The sequence below is a fragment of the Manacus candei genome, unplaced genomic scaffold (genome assembly GCF_025592945.1).
Source record: "Manacus candei isolate 608988 ecotype Guabito, Panama unplaced genomic scaffold, ASM2559294v1 h1tg000008l, whole genome shotgun sequence".
Classification (NCBI taxonomy): domain Eukaryota; kingdom Metazoa; phylum Chordata; class Aves; order Passeriformes; family Pipridae; genus Manacus; species Manacus candei.
Genome location: NW_026138056.1, coordinates 10,324,612 through 10,351,774, shown reverse-complemented (window position 1 = coordinate 10,351,774; position 27,163 = coordinate 10,324,612). Strand labels below are relative to the sequence as shown.

At 40.2% G+C, this 27,163-nt stretch overlaps 1 protein-coding gene and 1 long non-coding RNA gene across 4 annotated transcripts; one reads left to right on the top strand and one right to left on the bottom strand.

The window, feature by feature from the left end:
- On the bottom strand, window positions 1–1,998 carry LOC127465220 (uncharacterized). The gene is made up of 2 exons (XR_007901948.1): window positions 1,380–1,998; window positions 1–612 (listed from the first exon to the last, which is right to left on the bottom strand). It is a non-coding gene; the product is annotated as an uncharacterized LOC127465220 (long non-coding RNA).
- Window positions 1,997–26,529, top strand: ABHD3 (abhydrolase domain containing 3, phospholipase). Of its 3 annotated transcripts, none has more exons than XM_051775283.1 (9): window positions 1,997–2,542; window positions 4,098–4,261; window positions 6,606–6,788; window positions 8,522–8,567; window positions 11,369–11,481; window positions 15,161–15,334; window positions 15,995–16,043; window positions 16,128–16,293; window positions 24,420–26,529. In XM_051775283.1, the coding sequence occupies exons 1-9, from the start codon at window positions 2,012–2,014 to the stop codon at window positions 24,596–24,598; spliced, it is 1,605 nt and encodes a 534-aa protein (XP_051631243.1). In that variant the 5' UTR covers window positions 1,997–2,011; the 3' UTR covers window positions 24,599–26,529. The 3 variants fall into 3 exon arrangements, with proteins under 3 accessions (XP_051631243.1, XP_051631249.1, XP_051631253.1); XM_051775289.1 differs by lacking the exon at window positions 24,420–26,529 and adding an exon at window positions 17,294–24,413; XM_051775293.1 differs by lacking the exon at window positions 6,606–6,788.
- The last annotated feature ends 634 nt before the right edge of the window (window positions 26,530–27,163 follow it).

Genomic DNA, 27,163 nt, shown 5'->3' with positions numbered 1-27,163 from the left:
AACCTGTGCGAGTGGATCTTTTTTTCAGGCACGCAATCTCTCTTAATTGTTGACTAAACTACTGGTTTTGTATGTCTCAAAGGCTTTCTCTAATCATCAACAGCCACATCTTTCACTTCTCAGTCAAACGTGTATATGCACTTATAAGCCTTCTAGACCCAAGGACAGTCTGCGTCCTCTTCTTTCTCAGATGTTTGAGATTTTTCTTTTCTTTAGTTTTTGGGTGACTCGAGGATTCTTCAGCTTAATGGGGATAGGACTTGAATGCGGGAGAACAATCTGTTGCAAGGAACAACCAGTTTCCTCCTTTGGACATTGCAGGTTCCTCTGCATCCTAAAGTCTAGTCCTCAGTTCAGCCAAATTAGTCTCTCCAAAGATTCCTAAATTCATGTTGTTGATGAAGCCTCCATGTTCTGTGAATTAAGCTATCCACTCCAGCTGCTCACACTGTAGTGTTCCTTCATGATAAATCCTTTTATCTGTGGTGTCCAACACACATTCCCAGCAAGTCAGGACCAAGACCTGAATATGGGTGCTCTCCATCAGCAGAGGAAGCACCGTGTTGATGACAGTAGGTTTTCCACCCATTCAGATTCCTGTTTCTGTAACAGCTGAAGGGAAAAAGAAACAAACCCTAGATCATTCCTGCCTCTGCTTACCAATTCCCATACTCTTTTCAATGGCTGCAGTAGCTCTGCCCCCATGTTTCCAGAAGCTTTGGACGGCTGACTGGACAGATATTTTAAAATTTCTTCAGATCTCTGCAATATGCTCTTATTAGTTCACCTTTCTTAACACATCAATTAATTACTCTGCATACTTTGATCATGCTGATTCTTTAATGAGAAATCCTTAAAACTGTACAAACTGCTTTTGCTTGAGAAGAAGGTGATAAGTAGAAGATTTCTGCTTGTCAGGTTGAACAGTAAAACATGCTTGATGTTTCAAAATCCCAAATCCAAATAAGCAAAGCAATCAGAAACAACCATTTGGTTGCAAAGTCTTTAGATATTACAATGGGGTTCCATGATAGTTGTCAAAGCAGGAGTGGAATCCCCCATTGCTGCACCAAGCAGACTGTTTGGTTACACAGTATGAAGATGACAGCATTTTTCTCTATGGAAAGCTGAAGTCCCTTTCAGTATTTCTCTATGTTAAGCTGTGGTGCAATATCCAAGTGCTTGTTCATAGTGAACAAGAAAATGTTGGGCTGAGAATGCTTTATGTCAGAGCAGAATCTCTATGGTAAGATCTGTCCTAGAAAGGGAGAACAACTGAAAAAGGCCATATCTCTTTTTCTTTTCTTTTCTTTTTTTAAGATTTTAAAATTTGGTTATAGCAAGAAAACACAGATAAGGTAAGAAGTGAAGAGTCTCACCAAGCAAGGTTTGTCTTCTCTCAGCAGTTCATGGAACCAAGCCATAAAATAAGGAGAGGCAAAGTACTTCTGTGTCCCATGCTGCATGCCTGCATCTCAAATAGCAGATGCTCAGTTCCAAGATTTTTGTGTTATCATCTGTGCTCCTAGGACTTTGCCAAAGAAAAGATGCAGATACTGTGCATCTTTTTCTGAAGCTGAACGGGGGAAGCATCAGAGTTAGTAAACATATGAGGGCCTCCAAGCAACAATCCATACAGCTGAAAAGGGAGCAGGCAGAAATTCTCTTGGGAGTCAGACATACCTCTACACCTCTCTGTTCCTCACTAATGCCTTATAACAGCAGTGGTAAGTGGAAAAGCAGTTGCACTCTTCAGTCTCACGTAAAATATTTAGAGAGCTATTGCTGACTAACCAGTGCTGCTTTTGGAAGCTTCCATGTCCCCTCTTCCTCCTGTACGATACAGGACTCCTGTCCTGCGCAAATAACAGCGTTTGGGAAGGGGACACGCTGCCTACCCCAGAATGACTGAGTTTCCACACGCCTGCATCAGCTGCTCCTATCCGACTCCCCACACCCTCCCTGCCTGAGGGAAAGCGCCGGGGCAAGGCGACACCGAAGGCGGCCCTGGATGGCACCTGCCGTGGGGCCGCCGTGCCGCGGAGCAGCCGCCGCTGGGACACCCTGGGCCGCCCAGGATTGCCTCCCCTGCGGGCAGGGCTGCGACCCAGCCCGGTCGCGACCCCTCCGAGCCGGCCCCAGGCCCGGCCAGCAGCGCGGGGGCGGCGCGGGGGCGGTGCGGGGATGCCGCCGGCGGCGCTGCAGCACGGAGAGGTCCGCGGGCAGCGGCAGCGGGAGGCAGGCGGCAGCTCCTCCTTCTCCTCCTCTTCCTTCTCCTCCCTCGGCCGTGGGGTGGGCTCGGCCGCGGCAGCCGGTGTGCGCTACCCTGCCGTGCCGTGCCGTGCCGTGCCGTGCCGTGCCGCGCCGTGCCGTGCCGCGCCGCCCCCCGTGTGCGATGGACTGGAAGGTGCTGACCAGGGAGCTCTCCCTCTACCTGGAGAGCCAGGTCCGCGTGGGGCTCTTCGGCTCTGGCGTGGGCTTGTCCCTGGTGCTGGGCTTCGGCGTCGCCTACGCCTGCTACTACCTCAACAGCATCGCCAAGGTGAGCGGGAGGGCGGCGGGGCGGGCGGGCTCCGCAGGTGTCCCGCCGAAGGGGAACCGTCCCGGGAAGGTCACCGCGACCCACTGCCCGTAGGGGAGCCGCCGGCGCCCTTCAGGCGAGGGGATCGGCATCTGGAGCGGCTCGGGGGTAGGGTTCTGCGGCCACCTCGTCCTCACACCCGCCGTCCATCCTGTGGAGGAGCCGCTTCGGGGTGCCGGCCAGCCGAAACCCCGCACGGCCCCGGCCAGTGCAGCCCACCCCCGCCCGCCGGGGCTGCTTCCTCCGCGGGGGCCTCCGGTGACCCCCGGGACCACCGGCCAGAGGTGAGGGACAGCTCCTGTGGTCTGGGAGGATAAGGGACTCTGGCCTCGTGCGTCCCCAAAATGCAGTTGTACCAGGGAGAGAGCTTGGCTGGATGCCATGGTTCGGAAAGGGAGGTCAGGAACCCTCCTTCCACAAAAAAACCTGACCTATTTGGTTTACTAGCAGGGCAGGTGATAAAGTAATTTTTCTGTTCTTGTACTGCCGTCGGTACCATCCTAAGTACCTCTGGAGCCACTATGGCAGTGTTTGGGGGGCTAGAGCACTCTCGTACATCTCCTCATCAGTAATGGTTTCATAGGCAAATTAGGCAATCGCAAATTACTTGGATACAGTGAGCCTGATCAGATCTAAAGTGGCCCCGTGGTGAGAGCGCCTCGTTGAATGCTTAATCAGCTGAAAATACGCATATCAAAAGGTTTTTGACTGCTGAGGACCTGAGTATTGCCACAGTCCTTCAGAGAACACTGAGAACATAGCCTTCCTCTTCATTGAGAAGAGGGTACTTGATTTTGGTCACAGGAGAAAAAAAGAAGTGAGGATGTGACACTACTGCACTTTATATGTAACAGTTTTCCTCAAAGTATCTGGGTTTGCCGTATGAATGCTTGCATGTTGGAGAGTCACTGTAAAATAGAAGTTTAAGAAATATGGTTACTAAAACATAAGATGTTTGCTATACAGGGATTTTTCCACATTAGTTGGTATACAAATGGAAGCTGTAAGGAAATTCTCTGCATGCAGAGCATTATCAGAGATGAAGAACCGATGCAGTCTTGTACTGTAGTATGAGATAGAAGGAGGAGTGTCCTACCAGGTTAAAGTAGGTACTGCAGGTGCACGGTCAAAGTGCAAGAATTAAGTGTTATTTCTGCGCAGACCAAGAAAATGGACTTGGTCAAATCTTTCTCACCTACCGAGAGATGGTGGGGTTTTGATTTGTCAGTGAAGATACAATGCTGGTAAAAGTAGAGCTAGATCAGTATGTTATTAGAAGTAGGTAAGGGGTCCATTATGTTTAGTGGGTTTCACTTTTTTGTCAGGCATCTTGGCATTTCATTTGATTTTCATTTACTTTTCTCTTTACCATGGAAGGAAAAAGCATTGCAAATGATTTTATGAAATAAATCAGTTCACTCAGAGAGGATTTAAGCAATTATTAATTTCTTTCTTTATTTGTTTTTTAGTTTATTTTATATGAATGCCTCTGCCTGACTGTAGTCTCTCTTCCTAGAAACCCCAGCTGGTGGCCAGCAATGACCGCTTCTGCCGCTTTCTCGAGGAATATTGCCCTGTTGTGACAGAAACTTACTATCCCACGATCTGGTGCTGGGAAGGTCGGGTACAGACGCTCCTGCGCCCCTTTATCACATCTAGACCCCAAGTACAGTACAGGAAGTAAGTGCCCCTTTTTTTTTAAGTGATTGATTTGCTAGCCAGTTGTAACCTTACTCTGATCATGTCACGTCTACTGTCATTGCTCAAGTTTGTGCTTGTGTGTTTTTGCTTTATGCCCACCTTTACAACTCCATCATAGGCTTGAAACTGTCTTCATCATGGATTCAATATGCAGTAGGTTTAAAAGGTCAATGTTCCAAATGGCCCTATTTTAGCTCAGAGAGTTTTGGAGCACTGAAATATTAGTGACAATATAGAAACTGATGTGGTTATATGTTCATAGGATTACACAGTGGTTGAGGTCAGAAAACACCTCCAGAGGTCACTTTGTCTGACTTCCCTGCTCAAGCAGAGTCAGTCACTCAGAGCCAGTTGCCCCAGACCACATCCAGATGGTTTTTTGGATTTCCCTCAGGATGGTGACTGCACAACATCAGCTCAGTCACCCTCACATTGAAACTGTTTCCTGATGTTCAGAGGGAAGCTCCTGTGTTTCAGGTTGTTCCCACTGCTTCTTGTTCTGTCAATGGGCACCACAGAAAGGAGCATGGCTCCATCTTCCTTGCACCCTCCCTTCAGGTATGTAAGCACATTGCTAAGTTCCCCCTGAGCCTTTTCTTCTCCAGGCTGAGCAGTCCCAGCTCTCCCAGCATTTTCTCAGAGGAGATAGGCCCCAGTTCCTTCATCATCTTTGTGGCCCTTTGCTGGACTCTCTCCAGTATGTCCATGTCTTCCTTGTACTGGGGAGGCGGGAGCTGAACACAGTTCTCCAGGTGTGGCCTCACCAGTGCTCCATAGAGGGGCAGGATCACCTCCCTTGACGTGCCAGCAAGACCCCTAAGCCTCCATAGCCTCCAGGCTGTTGGTCTTCTTTCCTGCTGGCTCATGTTCAACTCAGTGTCCACCAGAACCCCCAAGTCCTTTTCTGCCATGCTGTTTTCCAGATGGTCAGCCTCCACCCTGTACCAGTGCACAGGTTGTTCCTTCCCAGATACAGAACTTTGCACTTCCCCTTATTGAACTTCATGAAGCTCCTGTCAATCCATTTCTGCAGCCTTGTTTTGAATATACAGAACTTCATGGATTTTTCAGAGTAACTTTTACCTGTGGGGTTTATGTTGTGTTCTTTGGTGCCTAAATTCTAAGAGGGAAAAAACCCCCTATATTTATTGCTTGCCCTCAGCTGATCTCTCTCACAGAGAAATGAGACTTAGCCTGGCAAATGAGGCATTTGGCACAAGACCTAAGGAGAAGTACTTTTATGCACCGGAACCTGGATGCAACACAAGTTGTTTCAGCTCTGCTTGCATGGTAGAATAGATTTAGCATTTAGCAGCTTCCCTTAGTTTTAGTAATTAGGGAACATTTCAGTGGCATGGCCATGTCCACTTTTTCTAGTCCTTCTTGCATATTTCTATTTCAAGGTATGTGAGGGAAGAAATAATTCCATGGGGCAATGCTTATTTTGCACATTTGAGATTGTGTTGGCAGTACACACTAGCATTTAATCTACTTCCTATTACTGAAAAAGGGCGAAGCTGAGCTAGATTCCAACAAGGGTGATTGCCTTTAAAATCTGGAGTAGTTGCTACCAAGACTTTAAAATGAAAAATCAATTGCAAGGTAGGCATACATTTTGGTAGTTGCTACACCAGCTCTCTCGAACAGTGTCTTCATTGCCAGGAAGAGGGAAGATACTGTATGTTTCTAAAAAAGGAATGAAACCTTTTTGTCATTGTTTAGCTTTTGTCATTGCTTAACTTCTTGAGACATTATAATATTTGTTGCATTGTTAAGATATATGGCTTAAAAGTGCATTCTAGCAAAGTTTGTGGAGATACAGGGTGGAAGATACAGTAGTGTGTGTCTGTGCTCCACATGTTTAAAACATAACAAAGTGCCATCCATTATATATTCTGCTTCTTTGGATTAAGAGGAAAAAAAATGTGATAAATGTTTATCACGTTGTCCGGTGTGCTATCAAAAGATTCTCAGATTATCCAAAGGAAATCTGCAGTACACAAGCCTATATAAAACAGAAGGCAGTGCCAAAAGTCACATTAGTAACAGGCTTCCAGTACATCAGCAGCAATTTATAAAAGGCCAGCTCTTCATTTACTGTGAACAGGAATTACTCCACAAATTGACTGTTCTAACTCTAGTCAGCTGTTAGGTGTGACTCTTTCTGCATGGTAAACATGCAGACATGTGGCAATTTGAGTATTAAAACATAATGAAAAATGCAGAATTCACACCTGGTAATTTGTACACTGCAAACACTCTTATAAATAGTGTGTATGTATTTTTCAATCTAATCAGTGTTGTCTTGAAATGTGCCTTTCAGTGAGCTCATTAAAACAGCAGATGGAGGACAGATTTCATTGGATTGGTTTGATAATAATGACAGCTTATATTATCCGGATGCCAGCACAAGACCCACCGTCCTGTTATTGCCTGGCCTGACAGGAACGAGCAAGGAATCCTACATTCTTCATATGATCCATCAAAGCGAAACGCTGGGATATAGGTGCTGTTGTATTTCATTGCTAGTATTTTGCTGCTTCTAATAGGATCAAATATAATTATGTATGTGTATAAGATGCCTTCCAAAGGCAAATGAGATCTAAATACATTAGTTTATGTAAGGAAGTGTTATTAGTAATAACAATCACAGTGGAATTATGTAACAGGCAGAACATTTGGAAGGGCTGTTTTAGTATCTACAGATGTGCCCGAGAGATTGCAGTGAAAGTAAGCTAAGTCTGCATAGGGCTTTCACTGCTGCTTCTTAAATTATGATATCAGCATTTGTGTTAACCTTTACACTTTCTAGAGAAGGAGTTTATATTCAGCTCCAAGAAAACTTGTATGGATGGGTTGCTATCAATAGGCCTTGGAGGAGGTCAGCTTCTGAATGCCAAAATTGCTTATTCAGCAGCCTCAAATTCCTGCGTGCAGAAAGGAGAGCTAGCCTGCTCTTACTGTTGGTGTTTAAGGAGGAGATCTGTCACTTCTTAATTGTCACAGTGTAATTTAGTTTTGTTCTTGAGGCTTCTGGTCAGAGTTGGGTAAAATAAGTGGATTAGTCGATGAGTAGACTCCTTTATGTAATCATATTGCTGTTGCTGCTGCACGTCAAAATAAGTTGTCATTGTTCCAGAACCTGTATTTGGAATATTACATTTTGTCTTTGCAGATTGGCTTCTGGTACTGACTATAATAAGTTCTTCAAATATGTACATATGAGAGTTTTATCTACATGTCTGGCTATCTCTTCTCTGTTTGGAGGTTTGGATAACTACTTTACTAAATTATAAAAGTAAAGTAGCACTTTGACTGTTCAAAGTACTTTTAAAATCACTTTAAAACTTAGCAGTAAAAAATATCAGAGGTAGCCCTGAAATCAACAACTTGTTACTATTAAGTTTTAAAGTATTCCTGAAAGTAATATCTGCATTTGATCACCTAAGAAAAGAAGGTATAGCATTAAAAAGGAGAGCTTTAGGTCGGATTTCAAGAGAATACTATAATTTTATTTTTAATCAGCACCATTTGAGAAAAATACCAAAATAGATATATTTTCATGCCTTTAACTCATCTAAAATATGTATATATTATTTAACAACATTGTTACAGCGAGATGGTGCTAGAGTAATAGAAAGGAAAGATTTATTAAGAAAGTATAGATCCTTAAATCATGGTAATACTGCTAGAAGATTCAGAGACTCCCACCAACATGGAGAGAACAGAAACTTATGCTGTACCAGACAAAAAAAATCCCCAAGAACCTACAACTTAGATGCAGCTCTCAGTATAATTTTGATTTGGCTCATTTCTTACAATTTAATACAATTATGTAGCTTTGGAGGATGTCTGCACACAGATATCTGACATTCTTTTTCAGAGCACAGCTTTGGGCTCAGCCCTGCACTGGCAGAGCTCATGGCAGAGTGCAGGCAGGACATGTCTGTACCATCTTCAGGTAAACCCTGGGGTTCTCACCCTGCAATTTGACCTTGACCAGCAAATCAAGGGGCTCATATAGAGTCCCACTGACCTCAGTGAACTCAATTTTGGTATAAAGCTTGTTCTACACAGGTCAGGCTCTAGGATCTGTAGGTCTTTAAATGTTTATGTGCTGAACTTATTCACAGAACTGGCTCATTTTTCTTTATGCATTTTCATTTTTTTGTGTGTTTAAGTTATCTTTTTAGTGAAATAAACAATGTGTATAATTGAATTTACTGTCTCAATTTTTAGATGCGTGGTTTTTAACAACCGGGGAATTGCTGGTGAGGATCTGTTGGTAAGGATGACTTCTGAGATAAAACATCTCTCACTTAAAAGTGGTATATATGGAATCATTTGTGTCTGTTTGTACAGCTGGATTTAAATGAGAGAAATTCACAGCATGTGTTGAAAATCCAGAGAAGAGAATCTAGCCATCTGGTAGATCAATCGTGCCAATATTCATCTTTTATTTTAAAACTCTAAGACATCAACTGGTCAACACACAGTTTTTCTGAGCGTTTCATTTTATGAAATATTTTCAGTTACTAATATCTGTAACATTAAAATGAACAATCCTTACGTTTTTCTTTCAAAAAATACTGCAGTATATTTTACCATACAAATCCAAATATAAGCAATTGTAATTACTTTCCCAGTTGCCAACATGAGTTTAAAATAGATTTTGATATGGTAAAAAAGTTGTGCCATTAAAATTAATCCATACTGTGTGTTAGTGAATTAATGAACCAGATTTATATGGATAGCCATATCCTAAAAGTCAAATTTGTTCTTATATTTTTCTCAGCAATTCTGACAGAAACTCAGCTACAGAAGACAAATTTTTGTCTTTGGGACAGACATATCATGTTTGCTCAGAAATAACTGCCCATTCCTCAGATAAAAAAGTCTTGAAGCTAAACATTTTCTGCAGCAAGGGACAAGGCATGATGAAATATTGCTGAATAAGCTTTGTTTCTTCATATGCAATTTGTTGACAGTTCTGCAGCTGGAATGAATGTGCATAATGCTTGGTATTGTTTTGCATTTTTTAATCCCCTAGTTTCAAACTTTAAAAAGCTCAGAATGTTTTCCCATAATCAGATAAAGCATTTCAATGCAAACATTGCCATGTTAAGAGTAGTTTTCTGCATACTTTTGCAGATGGATCTACAAAGCAGTTTTGTGACACACAAAGTCCTTATTGATGAATTTCTGAATCATTAAGAGAAAAGATCTCTTGTTTGGATGCATTGTGTGTATTTTACTGTAATCGGATTTACATCTTTAAGCTTTATAAGGTCTTGCAGTGAAGCAAACCAGCTGAAATTATCACATTTTCTGCAAAGGGGTTTCTACATTTTAATATAAAATCCCTAGTTAATGAGTTTGCAGCATGGTTGAGCACCACAATAGAAATTAGTTATGTAAACAGTTCTTTTTCTAGTCTCTTTAAAGATCAATTCAAACTTATACCAAATAATAGTTACTTAAAGAATGCTGTTCTCATTGGTTATTGAAAGTTACTGTGAATTATTGCTATGGAATAATCAAGTATTAGATTGCTCGCAGCCAGTGTAAACTAAGATGGTGTTTTAAAATATCTTCATACAATGAGTAGAGAGAGAGAGATGTTAAACTGTCAGGAATTAACTGAAGTTAAAGTGCAAGATATCTCTCTAGTTCTATAAACTTTTAATCAAATACACTTTCACTTAGAATACATTAGACCCTAGTTGCCAAAAATAATTTATTTTTCCATGTAAACTTGACAATTTAATTAGAATAAAACACATTCACACTGTTTATAATTAATAGGGTGTAAAACAGTGAAGAGTGATTCATGTGGATGAGAACTGGCAATGCAACATAAATGGAAATTAAAATGTCTTCAGTTTTAATTATCCAGATTTAGCTTTTCTTTCAATTTTTTTGATCTTTGACTTCAACATTTCAATATTTTTGATAAATGTATTTTAAGTAATTAGTTTCATCTCATTAAACTTGTTAAAATCACCCACAAATATCCTGGCTGTTTAACTGAAAACAATTTTAAAAACCAGCCTTGAAATACATTGTTGCTTCAGGCAACAAATAAGTTCCCTTAATTCATAATTATGTATTTTTATACTTAGTTTTAATGTTTATACTGAAGTTTGGGGGGTCAGTCACTGCCGATAGTTAAATCAATATCACTAACATGTTACTAACAACTCTTAAGTTAAATGCTTTCTTTTGCTGTAGATGAAATCTGGACAACACTGTTAGACAAAAACTTGTTTTACTGTGATTCTTATTGCAGCTAAATGGATTTGTCTCCCCCATACTGCTCCAGATAGTCCCTCAGATTGTGGCCTCTTCCAGATATCTGTGCAGATAAAGCTAAAAAGCTGTGCTTATCCTTCAGTAGCAGAGAAGGGGTTACCCAAGTATTACTGATACCATTGGAAGTCGTTCCTAGCCTCAATTCAGGATTTAAAGAGTCGCTAATGATAGACAAAAAAGGGATAATATATGTGTTTCATTACTTTAGTTAATAGGATATTTTACTAAATTAGGTAAATGTCACAGGGGAATTTATTTATCTATTTATTTGGTTTTATTGTATGTAGAATCTAAATATTGGTTACTTTTCAAATGCTGGCTGTCAGAACTTGAAATCTAATATTTTCTTTTGCATTTGGATGTGGGTGAAGATGGTAAAATTGTCATTATAACTTCCTGTTCTGTAAATCACAACCTTTATGATATGTTACCATTTCCTCAGGGTATTTTAAAAATATCAGTGCCTATCTAGCTCTGATCTAGTTCTATCTAGTTTAGCTCACTGCTCTCTGTTCAGATTTCATCTAATGACCTGGAGGTTGCAGATGCTGAAGATATTTGTCATCTCTTTTATTTTGTAATGATAACATGTATAACTTTTTGTCAATCTACTCGTGAAATGCTCTGGGTTTGTATTTGCCACTTAGCAAAGCTTCATGATAAATGCTAAATTTATCTTGTTATATAAATGATCCACTGTTCAGTCTGCTTTGCCCTTAAAGGATAATACAAAAGCTTATGATGGCATTTTTTTTCCCTCTTGACTCCTTACAGACACCAAGGACTTACTGTGCAGCTAACACAGAGGATTTAGAGGCCGTTATTCATCATGTGCACAGCTTGCACCCCTCGGCTCCGTTCATGGCAGCAGGTGTTTCTATGGGAGGGTAAGGTTATGTAACACAAGTCTCAGCTTAACTGTGGTTGTAAAATAAGACTGTTGTAGCCTTTAAAATTACTCCTCTGCAATACTTGCGTTACTTACTGAACTGCAGCTAACTTGGGTCTGCCTCCAACAGTCAATATGCAGAAGACTTTCAGAAAGTTCTTCATGTCTTTGAGCCTTTCAGCTCTGTGTCAGGGAAAGTCAAAATTAGCCAACATTCAAAAGTTAGAGGGGGGTGGAGAAAGACAGGAAACAATGGCAGAGAGATTGACAGCCAAATAGGTAGGCAGTACAATCTTTGGAAACTATGGAGGCTGTCTTTGGAACAGAGGAATAAAAAATAGGAACTAGAGCTAATATACCATGTTTCATAGCAACCTATGAAATGACAAGATTTGTCTTCACTCTGTTTGGGTTCTGCAGTGTGTGGGTAGATTAGGCTGGAAGAGATGTGGGTATCTGCTCTGTCTGGCTCAGAACCAAGAAGTAGTATTGTTATTGAAACCAGTATGGGTTGATAGAGCGTGTGGTATTAAGACTTGCTGTGTCCTGGCTGCTGTCCAGAAAGCACAGCTAGAACAGACAATGATAGCACAGTTTCTTAGAAAAAAAATCACTGCTAGAATCTAGAAGAAATGTTCAGGCAGCCTATTTTACAGAAATCATAGAAGAGGAGAATTTTCATTAGAAATACTACAGACACAGTGGTAAAGTCCTAAGACTTCCCACTCTCTGATAAATTTTATGGAGGGTGGGCAGATATGGCCCTGTATATTGACATTAATCTACTAACGACTTGTAGGAGCTTTGGGATAAATAAATGTTTGTTCAAGCAATGTAATTATTGATAACCAAATAATTAACTTGGAAGCTTTTTAAATCGGGCCAATCCTTTTCCATTCATGTTACAGGGATTTTGCAAATGTCTTCAGTATGAAGACATAAATTTCCTCAGTATGTGAGGGTCTTATCTTGCTGGGAAGTCCAAAATTTGGCACAGTACTCCAAATACAGTCTCATAAGTGTCAAATACAGGAAAGAAATAATTTTCTTAGACCTGCTTGTTGTGCTCTTACTGACAAAGCACAGCATATCATTAGTTGTCTTCATTGCTGCAAGAATGCATTGTTCTATTTGCCCAGGTCTTTTTCAGCTGCTCTCTGTCCTGTCATTAGTCTTACTTAGGTGCTGGACTTTGATTTTTCCTGTGTCAAACTTCATGAAGTTTCTGCCAACTCATTCTGCCTGTTGAGGTCCCTCAGAATGTCAGCGTTGTCTTCCAGTTCAGCAGCCATTCCCCACAGTTTGATGTGCAAGCTTCCTAAGGGTGCATTCCATCTCATCATCCAGTTAGTGAAGACTTACTTACACAGTATGGGCCCCGTTACTGCCCCCTGAGAAACACTGCTAGTATCGGACCAACCACTGCAGTTGCAATTCAAGTTCCTGATCACAACTCCCAGAGCCTAGTGGTCTAGTCGTTTTTCCATGCATGTTGCAGGTCACCCATTCAAACCATGCTCCTCCAATTGGACTATATGGAGACCATGGAGACTGTCAAAAGACTTGCTAAAGTCAAAATAAGCAACTTCCACTCCTTTCCCCTAATCAGCGAATGATGAGTGAGCTCATCATAGAAGGCAATCATGTTGCTCAGGCATGCTTTGCCCTTGATAAATCCATACTGGCTGTTACTAGTCAGCTTCTTCACCTTTACATGCTTAGAAATGGCTTCCAGAGGATATTCCCAAAGGGCTGTGATTAGGCATTCCACCCTGTATTTCCTGCTCCTTGCAGTTCTTGTAGATGGGTGCCTCTTTTTTCCAGGCATGAGAAATATTCAACAATTGCCACAACCTGTCAAAAGTGATAGACAGCAGTCTCACGATGACATTGGCTACCTCCTTCTGGAGCTTTGGTGCACTTCAGCTGGTCCTATTGGCATGTCCATGCCAGGTTTGGATAACTGGGCCCTAATTTGGGCCCTAACTTGATATTCTGCTGCCATTCTCCCATACTCTGCCACTAGGCACAGGGACTTGGTAGGCCTGAGAACCGAGCTCAGCAGTAAAGACAGGGAAGACAGGTAGCCACTCCTTTTTTACAAATCTTTAGTCAGTAGGTTTCCTGCTCCATTGAATAGTGATCCCAGGAAGGACAAAAGGCCGGTCAGCCTAACTTCAGTTCTTTGGAAAGATCCTCTGGAAGCCATCTGCAAGCACATGAAGGATAAGAAGGTGGCATTCATCAAGGACAAAGCATGCCCAAGTGATTTGATTGCCTCCTATGATGAAATGACTGGCTTCAGTGATGAGGAGAAAGAAGAGGATGCTGTTCTGAGTCTTTTTTGTATCAAAAGATTTAGAGAAGCCTTTCTTGTTGCAGAAACCTTTCTTTTGTAGTCCAGCATATCCCTTGCTTGTGGAGGCTTAAGAGTGGGACTCGATGATCCTTGTGGGTCCCTTCCAGCTCAGCACATCCTGTGATTCTGTAATAATCTATACAGGACAGATTTGTCCAGTTAAGAATTAAAATAAACATTCACTTCACAGACATATAAATGTAAATTAAAGGCCACTTGTTGTATTGATCTTCAATATGAATTGTTTTGGAAAGGGACTTCATTTTCTAACATAAAGATTCCTAAACCTTCTCCCTATGACATACACTCTGTGCACTCTGTTAGAGAAGTGGATTCTTCTACTACTGCAACTTTTTTTTTTTATTGGTTTGTTGGACCGCTGTCTTATGATCTGCTAGGTAGTGCATAGGGACAAAGTCTCTGTGATAGCAGGCTGGTTCATGATGTCTTTGCTAAAGGTTGCTATCTTCTAAAGTACAGAAGATGAAGCCAAGGTACAGAGTGTTGGTGGTCCAGGGAGCTATATTAACAATTAACTGTAATGCTTTGTGTTAAGGGCTTGGTATTAGAATGGTGGTTGTAAACTTTGAGGTCTCAGGCAGTAAAGAAAGACAGCTTTTCTATTAGTATTTTTCTTTTACAGTTTCCTGCTATTTTATTTTTTCTACATTTGAAGGGTCAGATACTGTAGAGACTGTAAGTTGCAATTGGTCAGAAAGACAAGACCTAAGTCATTTATTTGGCTCATAAGTTTGTTTCTCTAGTTTTATTCATTGTCCAACACTTCATTCTTTACATACTGTGTGTTATAAAACAACTGTGTTCTCTCATATGTGTGAGGTGGGGTAATGGCACTCCCTTCAACTCAAGAGACTTCTTCATAGTGAGACAGGCATGCCAGGGGCAGCTTGCATTTTTCAGGCACATTTATCAGATTTAACACATCAGGAAGACCAAGGCCTTTTAAGATGGTAAAACTTACTAACAACTTGGGAATACCTGTTCCATGAGTAAGAATCATTTGTTTGACCTTTTCATCCCTTTAGTGATATAAATGAGACTAGTACATCTTTATTTCTAAGTGCATTCCTACCCACACCCTACACAGTGCACCAGTCTTCTCTCTGAGGAGAAAGTAAACTTCATGAGTCATGTGTTGATTACACTGACTACCTTTTAGCTGTATTAGGCACAACTTTAGGGCTGATACAAGAAACTACTGAAAAACAGACGAAAAGGTGGCTGACTTATATTTACTCTAAATTGAAGCAAACAATTTGATAGTATATATGTTTCTGTTTTTCATTTCTGTTTGTAGCATGCTTCTTTTAAATTACCTGGGCAAAACTGGCAGAGACACTCCTTTAATGGCAGCTGCAATTTTCTCTGCGGGTTGGAATGTTTTTGAATCTGTAGAATCTCTGGAGAAGCCACTAAACTGGCTTCTTTTCAACTATTACTTGACCACTTGTCTACAGTCCTCTATCAGCAGGTGAGTTGCCTTCTGAACTACTTAGAAAGGTGGAAGGATGTTAGTATGAGATCTACAGCAGGTATAATAATCAGGGCAAAATTAGTGCTGTAACAACACTTTGCATAGCTGTTCTGTGTGCATTCTTCGGTAAGTTTTGAAATCAAAAGGATCTTTGCAAGAAAGATTGTCATCAATGAGGCTAAATTTATCTGCTTCTCAAGGGGCTCAGCACAAGCCCAATGTACTTCTGTATTTATAGATGAAGTAAATGGATTTTTTAAATTTTTAGACATGCATATATTGACTTAGGAGTATATATGTATATATACTAATTCTTTTAAGTCAATGTTGACTGCAAAAGCACAGAAAGGGCTAGTTCATCTTTTGCTTGATAAAACTAGGGTGTATTTTGTGTTCTGAAATATCAAGTTCTCTTATCTATGGCATTTTTCTCATGGCTTATGCAGACTTTTACTATGTTGCTAGATGTGCCTGCATATGAATGAATAATTCTTCTGCTCTTGGATTCCTGACAGATTTTTATTATGATAGAAAATTAAAAACAAGCATGTTCTTGTTAGAAAGTTACTTCTATAATGTATCTGAAAAGCAGAGGACTTCTGCATCTGTTAACACGACAAAAAACAAGCCCTCTGATTTTTCTCTCCTTCTTTTTAGGCATCGACAAATGTTGGAGAAGTTATTTGATATGGATCTTGTGATGAAGGTATGTGAGAATGTTACTTCTGCTTTAGCTGGATGCTGTTTTCAAAATGCTGACATAGTTCCCTATTTGAATTCTGTACTTCAGGCTAGAACTGTTAGAGAATTTGATAAGCAGTTCACTTCAGTCATGTTTGGCTACCGTTCAATTGATGATTACTATGAAGATGCTAGTCCATGTCGCAAGCTGAAGTCAGTAGGAATTCCAGTGTTATGTCTAAACTCTGTGGATGATGTTTTCTCACCAGGTCATGGTAAGTTTAGGCTTTTTAAAATATATTTATCTGTATATGCAGTCATTAAGACAAACTACATAGGTTTGAGAATGAACTCAAGACCTACATGTAGAGGTCTATTAAATGTGACTTGTACATAGGATCAAAACTTCCACAGATTTACAGTTTACCTAAGGTGTAAGACACATATAAAACAGCTAATGATGGAGAGACCTGATTAGTACAGAATGCAAAAGTATATGGGGTGGCCTCATTAACCATTAATGGAATCTTTACAGTCAAAAGAAAGAAATATGCATATTTAGGGTGTGAGTTATCTCACTGTAAGGAAGACATCAGATATAGTACCCTCTCAGAAGCATCCATTCCTATTCATCAAGTACGAAGAGAACCTAGAAAAAGGAACTCAGATTCAGGTGTCTGGATTGTAGACATTCAGAGTTCCATGCAAGTGAAAACAAGTTTTTTTTATTATTGCTATTTTTTAATCAGTCCCTACAAAGAATATCTGGGAGTCGCTTATGTTTCAGATGACATTAAATTCTCGGCTGTTGTTCGCAGTGCCACCTCCAGTGCCTGAAAATTAAAAGTAAGAAAAAATCTAAGTTAGCACGTAGGCCAAAATCTAGGGTAAGGGAAGAGATATACACAAAGTGAGCTCCTAGAAGGAGGCCCATTGAAATTAATAAGAATCTAACTAGACGATGAAACAGCAATATTAGCTAAATAACTGGCTGAAAACTCTGTTTTCCATTTGACTTCTGTTTTCTGCCAAACACATGATCATTATGAACATTTTACTTTTGCTCTGTAGATCAAAACCATGTGGCTACCTATCCTAAAAAGATATGCTAGTTCCTGCAGTTTGTGTGTTGGTTATAGTGTCTGAGAAGAGAGGTAGAACAAAAACTAATGTAGAGGAAAACCACTAAAATGAACAGCTGGTTGAGGCAACAGTCTTCCAGCTGTGAACACCTAACACCTTTAAAACTTAGTTAAGGCACTTGATTTATTTCAGGGAAATTTTCTTCTGCCACCACAAGCGAAGTGAGATTCTTGCAGAATGAGTCATGAAACCAATGTAAGCAGGCAAACATATTAGAACAAGTGGAAAATGAAGGAATTGGAAGAGACTCTGTGTGTGTTGTACTGCTTTATCTGCGTGCAGATGTACAACATATACAGAAACAGGCACACACATTACTATTTATAGTTCGAAGACCTGTTAGAGACAAATGTGACATGAAGATAAAAAGACCACTCCAGTAGTGTGCACTAGAAAAAGACAGTCGGATTTCTTCTCCTCTTGAACAAAAAGCATGAACAATATAAAGAGGTGACAGCCATCTAATATGAAGGAAAAAATGGTAACTCTGGATTACCCAAACTACCTATCCCTTACATTGGCCGAAACAGAGGCTTAAAAAACAGTAAGATCTGAGTCAACACAGCAATATTATTCCAGAATACTGCATACACCTTTAACAATTTCTGGTTCAAGGACTTTGTGAGACAGAGTTAGTCCCTTTATATTTACAAGCCTCTGTGGTTTATTTTTTTTCCTTGAAATTGGACAGTTGCAAGTTCTCTTACAAGCTTGTAATGGCCTGGAAATAAGAATGGATGGGTGACCCTAAAATCTATGTGCAGATATAAAATCTGACTAGTGACTCTGAAGATAATATTTTATGGGTCTTATGACCCTGGGGATGACTTTCCCCATCATACTGCAAGGTGGGTGATCTGCTGTGCCTTGTTTCTTTCATGAAGTATCTGAGAGAGGGAACAATGGCTTCACCTCTATGCTTAGCTCGAGCTTAGTTTGTGGTTTGTGTCTTGCAGTGAAATAGTAACTGTGGCAGGAGTAAGCTACCTAGTTAGCATGGTAGCAACAGCAGTGAACCAGACAGGGTGCCTCTGTCCCTTTTCCAGCCTATTATCACTGAGACTGGGACATTTGTTAGCTAGATAAAAGCTAGTACAGATACTCCATCCCCTTTTAATTTTAGAATACAACCTCCAGCTCTCAAGAGCCAAGTATTGATCCAATCCTATGAAGCTCAATCTGAACATTAGAAAACACTTTTTTTTACTGTGAGAGTGGTCAAATAGAGAGGCATAGAGAGGTTGTGGGATCTCTATCTATGGAGATAGTCAAAACCTCACTGGACACAGCCCTGGGAAACCTGCTCTAGGTAACCCTGCTTGAGCAGGGGTGTTGGACTAGATGTCCTCAAAGAAGTCTCCTACAGCCTCAAAAGTTCTGCAACTGTGTAGTTTGACTAGTCAAAAGATGAGTGCCCTAAAGTACAGCTGTAGCAGATCTTTCCACCCTTGAAGCTGTTTTTAAAAGTAACACAACTCTTGAACAGTGGGATGGTTGCTCGTGTAAGATTAGTATCAAACCTATTATGAGAATGCCTTAGAAGTCTTGCAGTGTAGAGGGAGGTCAGGTAGAGCACCTGCACTTCTGAAACAAGAAGTGTTAGAATCTGTTCTAATGACTGTCCATCTTCTCCTAAACTCCGACCCTAAGCAGCCTTTCTCCCTGAAAATATTTGTGTTGTTAACCATTCGTTTGTTCCTTGTTCACAGAGTTAATGCTGTTAGCCGTAACCCTTCGTCCTTGTGGTGACTAGTTTCCCTTAGAAAGTGCCACCAGGGCAGTGTTGATTTACAGCTAATAGTACTTCCATGCATCTATCTTGGGTCCTTTTTCATTTGTGCTGGGCACCCTCAATGTGAATCCTTGTACTGGCAGGAGACACAGAGCACCCTGATTAGCAGCCTAGGGTTTATGTCTGCTGCCATTAGTTACTGGAGTTCATTCATCTTGACACTTCTGTGAGCTGTTTTATGTTAGCAAACATAAAGGGCTGGTGTTACTCTTGGAAGAGACTTTATTCTGGCAATGGGCTTGGTTTTTTCTGACTTAAAAATGTGTGGAAACATGTAAGCCTGTCACAATCAGAGGCAATTTCCACTCACAACTGCATAATGGACTCAAAGCCACAAAATTCATTCTCATCCAGACCCCAGCCTTTTACTGACTTTGGCAACTGGTTATTTCATTCCTCATCTCTCCCAGTAATACCTACCAGCTTTTAAGCTACCTTCCACCTCTGTTGTAGATAGCTGTAGTTTCCAAGAGCTGGGAAACAGGCCTAGAAAACTCATCAGGGAGAAAGCCGTGCCAGAATTCCTTTGTGTTTAAATAGTCTCCATAAAGCCAGACACATCTATCTTCCTGTAACAGAGCTTGAGGGATACAAAACCAAGTCACTACACAATGTGGACCTGAAGTTCCCTTAAAAAGTGCAGAGGCTGCCTCTGTTGCTTCTTACAACCTGATCATTTCTTCTCATGTACATTTTGGTACGCTTTGTACTTCCCAGCAGTTATTTTTAAATATATTGTGAAAATGTACCATTCGATCTCAAGCCAGTATTAGGAAGAAACAGTTAATTTGCATTAATTAATAAACATTAATTTCCTTAATGTTGCTGTTTAAAAGTTCATAGAGCTTGGCAGCTGATGTATCTGTAGTTTTAATTCTGGAATGCATTTCTCAAATGCCTTCTTCATTGCATGACACTTCTCTCACCATAACTAATTTAAACAAGCCATTGTTGCAGGAAATATGTAATAAAACCAAGTCAAGACCTTTTATTTTGTAAATGTGAAAAATAAATCAGGAAGATGGAACAATAGCATTCATTATCAGTGTCACATTTAGCTTTTCATCCAACATGGCATTTTTCTCCTCAGAGACTTTAAGCAGTGTATTAGGCATCTGACTTAAACTTCACTATACTAATGCTTAGCTAATTGCTGCTAGTGAGCATTGTGCCTGAGCTGGAAGCCTGCCCTTGAAGCTAGGTACCATGCCAGCTCCCTCCTGATCCACTGTGACAAATAAGTGCATGTCTGAAGCTCAGTTGTACATTTTATTGAACTCTCTGAACCTTTTCTATTCCCCTGAATCCAAACTTGAAGTAATTGCTCTTAGGTGTTATTTTGCATCCTGTTATGTAAACAGCATATTTGAATGAATTTGTTGGGAGAGACAAAAGGGCCAAGGAATGGCAGACAAATAACAATTAGGGTAAAAGTTTAAGGAATAGAGAGAAATCAACCAAAAAATGGAGTGTTTGACAGCAGTGACTTATTTAAGCTTCACATGTATGTTTTTCTTTTGTTCTTTTTAAAAAAATAATTTTTTTGGGACAAAGAATGTACAACAAATTGGTTTTGAATTAAGTAATTCTGCATATATGTATTTACATTGTGGTTCTGTGATCACAAATAACAGACCTGTGCCTGCTGGATCAAACAGCAGTGCAAATTTTGGCCAGTAGAAACTGAAGTACAAGGTTACATGTTGACAACAATGAACAGTGGTATCTTTTGGCATGCCATCCTATATCCTAGAGTGCATCACATCCAGTGCTCCATTCATCTGCCCTTTACATTGCAGAATTTGCTCTGTTGCACTGTGTTTTTATTTACTGGATGGCTAACAGTCCCTAGAAGCAGCCTTAAGGGAAGTACCACACCACTGCCAAGCATCATTTGCATTTTGGCACTGGAGAGCAACACAGCATATTCAGTTCTCTCACGAGAAGCTGCAGAGGAAGAAACTCTGCTGGGAAGGAGTTACACAGATGAATAGGGACAACTTCAGGATAGGATGATGGAAGATGACATTCATGAAGACCTGTGTGGCTTGCACCTTACATGGCACAGAAGATAACTAGCAGCCTAGTGCAGGATTGGTAGGCTTCTAGGAAAGAGCTGCTGTAGCTGTTTGGAGGCAGGCATCACATGGCACCCCCTGCAGTACTGCCAAGCAGTTTAGGAATGAATAACCACCAGCAAACCAATTTGGGAGGTATGGTTATGCTGGCAACCTCTGAATGACAGGTATGCAGAGGTCACAGTGAGCTTTAGGAGATATTTATTATCATCTCCCTTCCAATCCCCCAGCAAAGCAGTTTCTTACTCGGAAAGGATGTTTCTCTCTACACTTTTGACACTAGTCTGCCACAATGAGTGTTTGTTATGTCTTTGCACAGTCTTAGCCAGTGAAGAGGTGTGTTCAGACCAGTAAGCAGTTGATCCTGAATCCCTTAGGATCGATGGAGTTCTCTGATTACTGGAGGTCAAGTCTGTCCCTCCTCACACATTCCTCCCCATACCCTTGCACAGAAGCCTATTTATTAGTCCCCTCAGTGACCGGGAGACAGCTGCAGAATGGCTGTGGAAAGTTTGATTCATTGCCTGAAGCATGATTGGGGTCTGATCCCCACTTCTCTGTTGGGATTCTGTTTAACATGGCCCACACGCTACTGGAGGGAAGAGGAGCAGATGGCTTGGTACAGATAAGTGGGCAAATTCCTATGCAGTCGGCAGAAGCTGACATGAATTGCAGCCACTCTCTTTGTGCATGGGCAATGTGTTCATCCACAGAATCCAAGAAAGGCAGATCAGAGTTTGCTTAGCAGATTAACTCAGGCAAAACTCCAGATGAGCACTTGCTGAGTCTGAAAATGATGCATGTGTTGGATTGCAAGAAATAATACACTGTTTTCTGCATCTCTTGTTTTCAGCCTGTGCTATTCCTCAGGCTGGGCTTTTACTTCATTGACTTTTGTTTTTAGTCTTACCTCAGCACTGCTTTCAAAGACTGAGATACTGTACACAGTATTTCCAGTTTTCCAGCTGAACAAAGGAAAAGCCAAGGACTTCTTATAGAGGCAGTAAGAAGTGTGGCTCCTTCCACATACTAAAGAATCAGAATCACTTAGTAAATGCTGGAATCTATAAAATGCACACAATTTTGAAAGGAGGGACAAAGTGGAAGAACTGGATAGCACTGATTAGAAAAGAACCTCACGTATTCCGCGAGGGAATCCCCATTGCTCTCTGGAGCCCAGTCTGCGCTCCACCAGGCCATGGCCACGTACCTTATATTATGGGCAGGAACCTTGTAACACATATTCATAAAAGACACTAACCCTGCTACGCAGACAGTCGGTTTAGCATTCATACTGAGGCCCTGGAGTGGAACAGAGCATGTCATTCCAGGCACTGCTAGTAAGGACCTCTGAGGCACAGACTGCTCCCCTGACTTTATGGGTCCAGTGCTTCTGCTCTGATCTATTTTAAGTTGCACAGCTGTTCACCACAGTCACTGCACTCAAGCTCTTGTGTGACTTATTCTGGCTGGGGGTCCTTTTTCAGCTAAGGAAGGGGTTACTCTGTGCTCTTACTCTAGTTGCTGAGAACAAAGGCAAATAGGCATCTGAAGCACACAGCAGTGAGTCTGCCAACATCCAGATGAAAGTAAAGAACATCTATGAAGAAGGTAGTAATATGCAGGGATAGTGACTGTTCAAGGATAATGACCTTTGAGATAGCAAATATATAAAGGGGTAAAGGAACAGACTCCTAGAAATAGGAGTGAGTGGGAGATGTCTCTGAAGGAATTGCAGTCAGGAAGGGATGTGGAGAATTGTGCCCCCCCCCCCAGCTGAACCTGATTAAAAATCTCACTTTAAAAATACTTTAAAATAATTGAGGAAGCAATAGAGATCTTTTGAATAACTTGCTGCTTTGTGTTGTAGTGCCAAGGCATTTTTACTTCAGCAGTGTATGACTTAAAATCAGATTTATTTTCTTGTGGAGTCATAAGGTTTTTTAAACAACACAGTGAAATTCCTGCTACTCCCTTCATTTTTCTTTTGCTGGTTTTTTTTTCTGTCAATCCTGAATAATCAAAAAATCTTTATGATTTTTGGTTTTTTCTCTTTCATATATTACTTGAAAACCGGAACTTAGTAAGGCATTCTTTACTGAAATGTATTGAGATTTCTGCTTGTTCAGGAGTACATTTAACATACCTAAAATGCCAGAGGAATTTGCTTAAATAACTTAATTTTTATGGATCTGTGGTGTTTGCACTCTTGATACAGTTCCACTGCTATGTCAAGCACTTCATATGGTAACAGGATCATTCCATCACACTAAAATACCATTTGTAAAGTCATATGCTTTCTCTGTTGTCAGTCTGTGCTAGCTGACCTTTATTTTCCTTCACAAAGGGAACTGGCCAGGTGTAGCATTGATTAAGCCACACATTTATGCATAGTCATAACAGGAGGCACTGAAGCCTCCCCTCCTGCACATTTCCAGATCAGTGCATATCTCAGGTGTCACTCACTGGTGGCTCTGAGCTAACTGTAGGCCATCACTGAAATGGCCACCTCATCGAAGGTCTCATCTGAATGTCTGCCACCATTCATATGTTTGTATTAACAAAGGGAACCAGACCAGGAAGCTGAGCAAGAAAACTAACCCAGCAAAAGAAAAATCCTTGTAATGCCCATTCTAATAATCTGAATTCTAAATTAAGTAATTTCTAGCAGTCACTATTCAGTAGAGAACCACTAACCCACTGGGTGACACAGAGCAGCTTTCTGTGTCCTTGTACAATTGTTTTCCCTTCCTCTTTTTCTCTTTACCTTGTGTATTAGATTATGAGCTCCTCAGGGCAAGAACCATCTCCCAGTGTGTTTGCATTGTGTGCTCTAAATGTGCGGGTGTAAATGTATGGCAAATCAGATGTAATGATAATAACCTGGGATAATCCTTAATATTAGCTGATAGGATATCATACAGACCAAATCTTATTGTGATGTTAAAGGTTTTGTGTTTGGAGTCTCATACAAAAAGAATGGGATTTGCAATTAAGGTCCCAGTTCCTCAGCTTTTCCAAGACTGAATATTGCAATACCAGTTAAAAACTACAGGCTTGATTGTCCTTTTACTTACACTATTTATAGCAAATCCTAAGTATGCATTAACATGGGTGCTGTTTCATCAGTCGGACTGAAAGAAAGGTGAAGCTGAAACTTTTACAGCAGCCAGAAAAAAAAAAAATCACACAGATAAGGTCAGTTAATGATGAAGAGAGAAATGGCTTTTAACACAGCTATGGTTCTAAATCCTGTGATACATTTAAACGTATGTTCATGTTGTGCCTATTTATTCAGACATAATATGAGAAAGGTTTAAGAGAAATTATTCAATGTCTGGCATTTCTTAGAAGGATAAGGACTTAAAACTTTTTCCCCCCCTTTTAGCTATACCAGTAGAAACTGCCAAACAAAATGCAAACGTTGCTTTGGTTCTGACTTCGTGTGGAGGCCATATTGGTTTTCTGGAAGGAATATGGCCAAGGAAGTGCACTTACATGGACAGAGTCTTCAAGCAGTTTGTGCAAGCTATGTTTGAGCATGGAAATAAGATCTTAAGCATGTAGCTTTGGACCACTAGTATAGCACAGTGGCACATTCTGACAAGGGCAGTTAAGCTTAGTGCACAAATTTTAACTCCTGTAAGCCAGCAAATGGATAAAGTCCATTACTACATGCAAAAATATTTTTGCCTAAGATTTTGTAGCAAGAAACTAAATATTATGTTGTCACTTTTATATTTATTTTTAATATGCCTTACTAAGAATGACCTTAAATGAAACAGCATTCTGCATACGTCAAATTGCACTTAACCAAAACTATCAAGTAGAGAGATTATAATTCCTCAGGATTGTAATTTAAACCAATATGTATTTAGGAGACTTAATTTAGATGGCTTTTAATGTTAGAATGGCGACACTCAAAATAGCTTCTATTATCCTGTCACACATAGTACAAGTTGGCCCATTCCTTAGGGCACTGATAGTGAAAATCTTAAAATATGAAAACAAAAGGAGGGAACAAAAAAAAAGCACCGATTCTGCAAATAAATCAAAATTCCAGCATGTTATTCCATAGCATTAGATTGATACCTGCTTTTGCTGTTCTGCCCTGAGAGTATTCAGATTTAGGGCTGGTTATTGTTTTTTAGACTATGTCAATGCCATCCTTGTCTTATATGATTATTTTTTAAAGAGCTAATTTATAGTGTTTACATATAACCAAAATATTCCTTTAAAACAGTACTGTAATAACTTACGTAATTAAAAGACATCTTGCATTTCAAATTTTATGTAAACCTGGGTGTTGTCATATAAGTAATACATGCTTCATATAACTGGTAAACTTGATGATTCAACCTGCTATGTTTATATTACCCTGCAAGAACATTTCAGTTTTAAAGAATAAACATTAGAGCATTGGGAAATTATTATATAATCTGCTTTAAATTAAAAAAAAAATCCCAACCTTTTGTCTCTGGTACTGTTTCATATAATTTCTGAAAAAAATACAACAAACTGTTTAAAGAAAGTTGGGATGAAGGTCAAAGTTCCGACTCTCTGGTTTGTTTATTTGATCATTTTGTCAGCATTCTGGCAGTAGGTTATCAAATCACTGAAGCCACTGCAAACCGATTTTTGCCCTCGCAGCTTATGAGTCTGTGAGGCTGGCCGAGGCATTGCTGTTCTCCTCAGCCCTGATGTACAGTGACAGCAACGTGGGCCTGTGAGGAAAAAGGACAGCTGGACAGAATATATTCTGAAACTGTTGGGAAGTCCAAATTTAGGGCATGCTAAAATTTAAACAAGGCTCTTAAGCGGCTTCTGTGGAGCTCCTGCCTTCTGCTGATCACTGATTTGGGCCCAGCCACACAAGAGAAGTCAGCAAAGATGCCTCTGCATTTTTATTTTTATCTTTTGAGCGGGGTCAGTACAAGAAGAAAATGCGGCTAAAAAAAGCAAGTCAGGTCTTTTGTCTCAAGCAGTACGTGAACACTCCTCTTGCAAGGCATGTTTCCTAGTAACAGCAAAGGAAGAACAAAAATACTTTTTGTCTTTAGAAAAAGAAATTGGGACATGCTATACGAAAGCTGTTTCGTAAGGTGGACGGTTGAATTAAAAAAAAATGGAAAGTGCTTTAAAATTCTGACTTTTAAGACAAGTGCTGGTCCTTGCCCAGATAATGAATTCTTATTTTTTCTTTAATAAGCAAAATGAGAAAAGTGAATTGCAAAAGCAAAATGAAATTTTGTGCATGCTACTGCAATACATGAAATCAGCATATTAGTAGGGTGCCTTATTTATTCTTGTATTCATGTCCAGGTTTTATGTTCATGCAAAAACAATGAGCAATAAACAGTGTATTTAGCATTATATTTGTAAAATTGTTGGGATACAGTACTGTTCAAAACTCACCATCGAGTATGAATGAAAATAAAACCACTTACATTAAATCACACCTTACTGTTTAAATAAAAGTAGTATGATTAATGGCAGAATTTCTGTCTCTCTGCACTGTCTTCATTTAGGTCCAATCCCACATACAAATCCCCATGAGACACTTATCTTTAAAGGTGTATCTAACAAAAATCTCTAAAGTTGGTTTCTTTCCCCCCCAAATATTGAGTGTTTTTCCTTATAATCTATTAGGGAAAATGCATTGTTAGAAATACAGTGTGCAAAGTGGTAACAATCCAATTTTACTATGGGTATCTTCAAGCTTTCCCAGTCAGATTTTCTGAAACAAATAATGCTGTCACTTACCTCAGATCTTGCAAGGGACACACAAGCTAGAAACAAGTGCCATAAATATTTTTTCTATGTAACATCTGTGTGCCTTGTACACAGAGTTTCACGAGTGAGCCAAAATTCACAACGTGCCCTCTATTGAAAACAGTGTGAATTTACAGGGTCTTAATTTGGCTTTTCATGTGATCTGAGTATCCAGACATCAACAGGAATATGAAATGTTGAAGGTGGGAGGAAATTGTTAGTTATCGTTGTACTCATCACTGGGAAGGTAGAGTAGAAAGAAAATGAAATTCCAAGCCACAAGGGCTGCAGACATCTACGTCTTAAAGAAAACTCTTCCTAATTCAGAACCTTATAGTAGCTGAAGTTGGCAGGGATCTC

Excerpts from the sequence above, each read along its gene's own strand:
- ABHD3 (XM_051775283.1), top strand. The coding sequence starts at position 2,012 with ATGGCACCTGCCGTGGGGCCGCCGTGCCGCGGAGCAGCCGCCGCTGGG. Across the intron at positions 6,789-8,521 it reads AGCGAAACGCTGGGATATAG|ATGCGTGGTTTTTAACAACC; the intron begins GTGCTGTTGTAT and ends CTCAATTTTTAG. Across the intron at positions 8,568-11,368 it reads TTGCTGGTGAGGATCTGTTG|ACACCAAGGACTTACTGTGC; the intron begins GTAAGGATGACT and ends GACTCCTTACAG.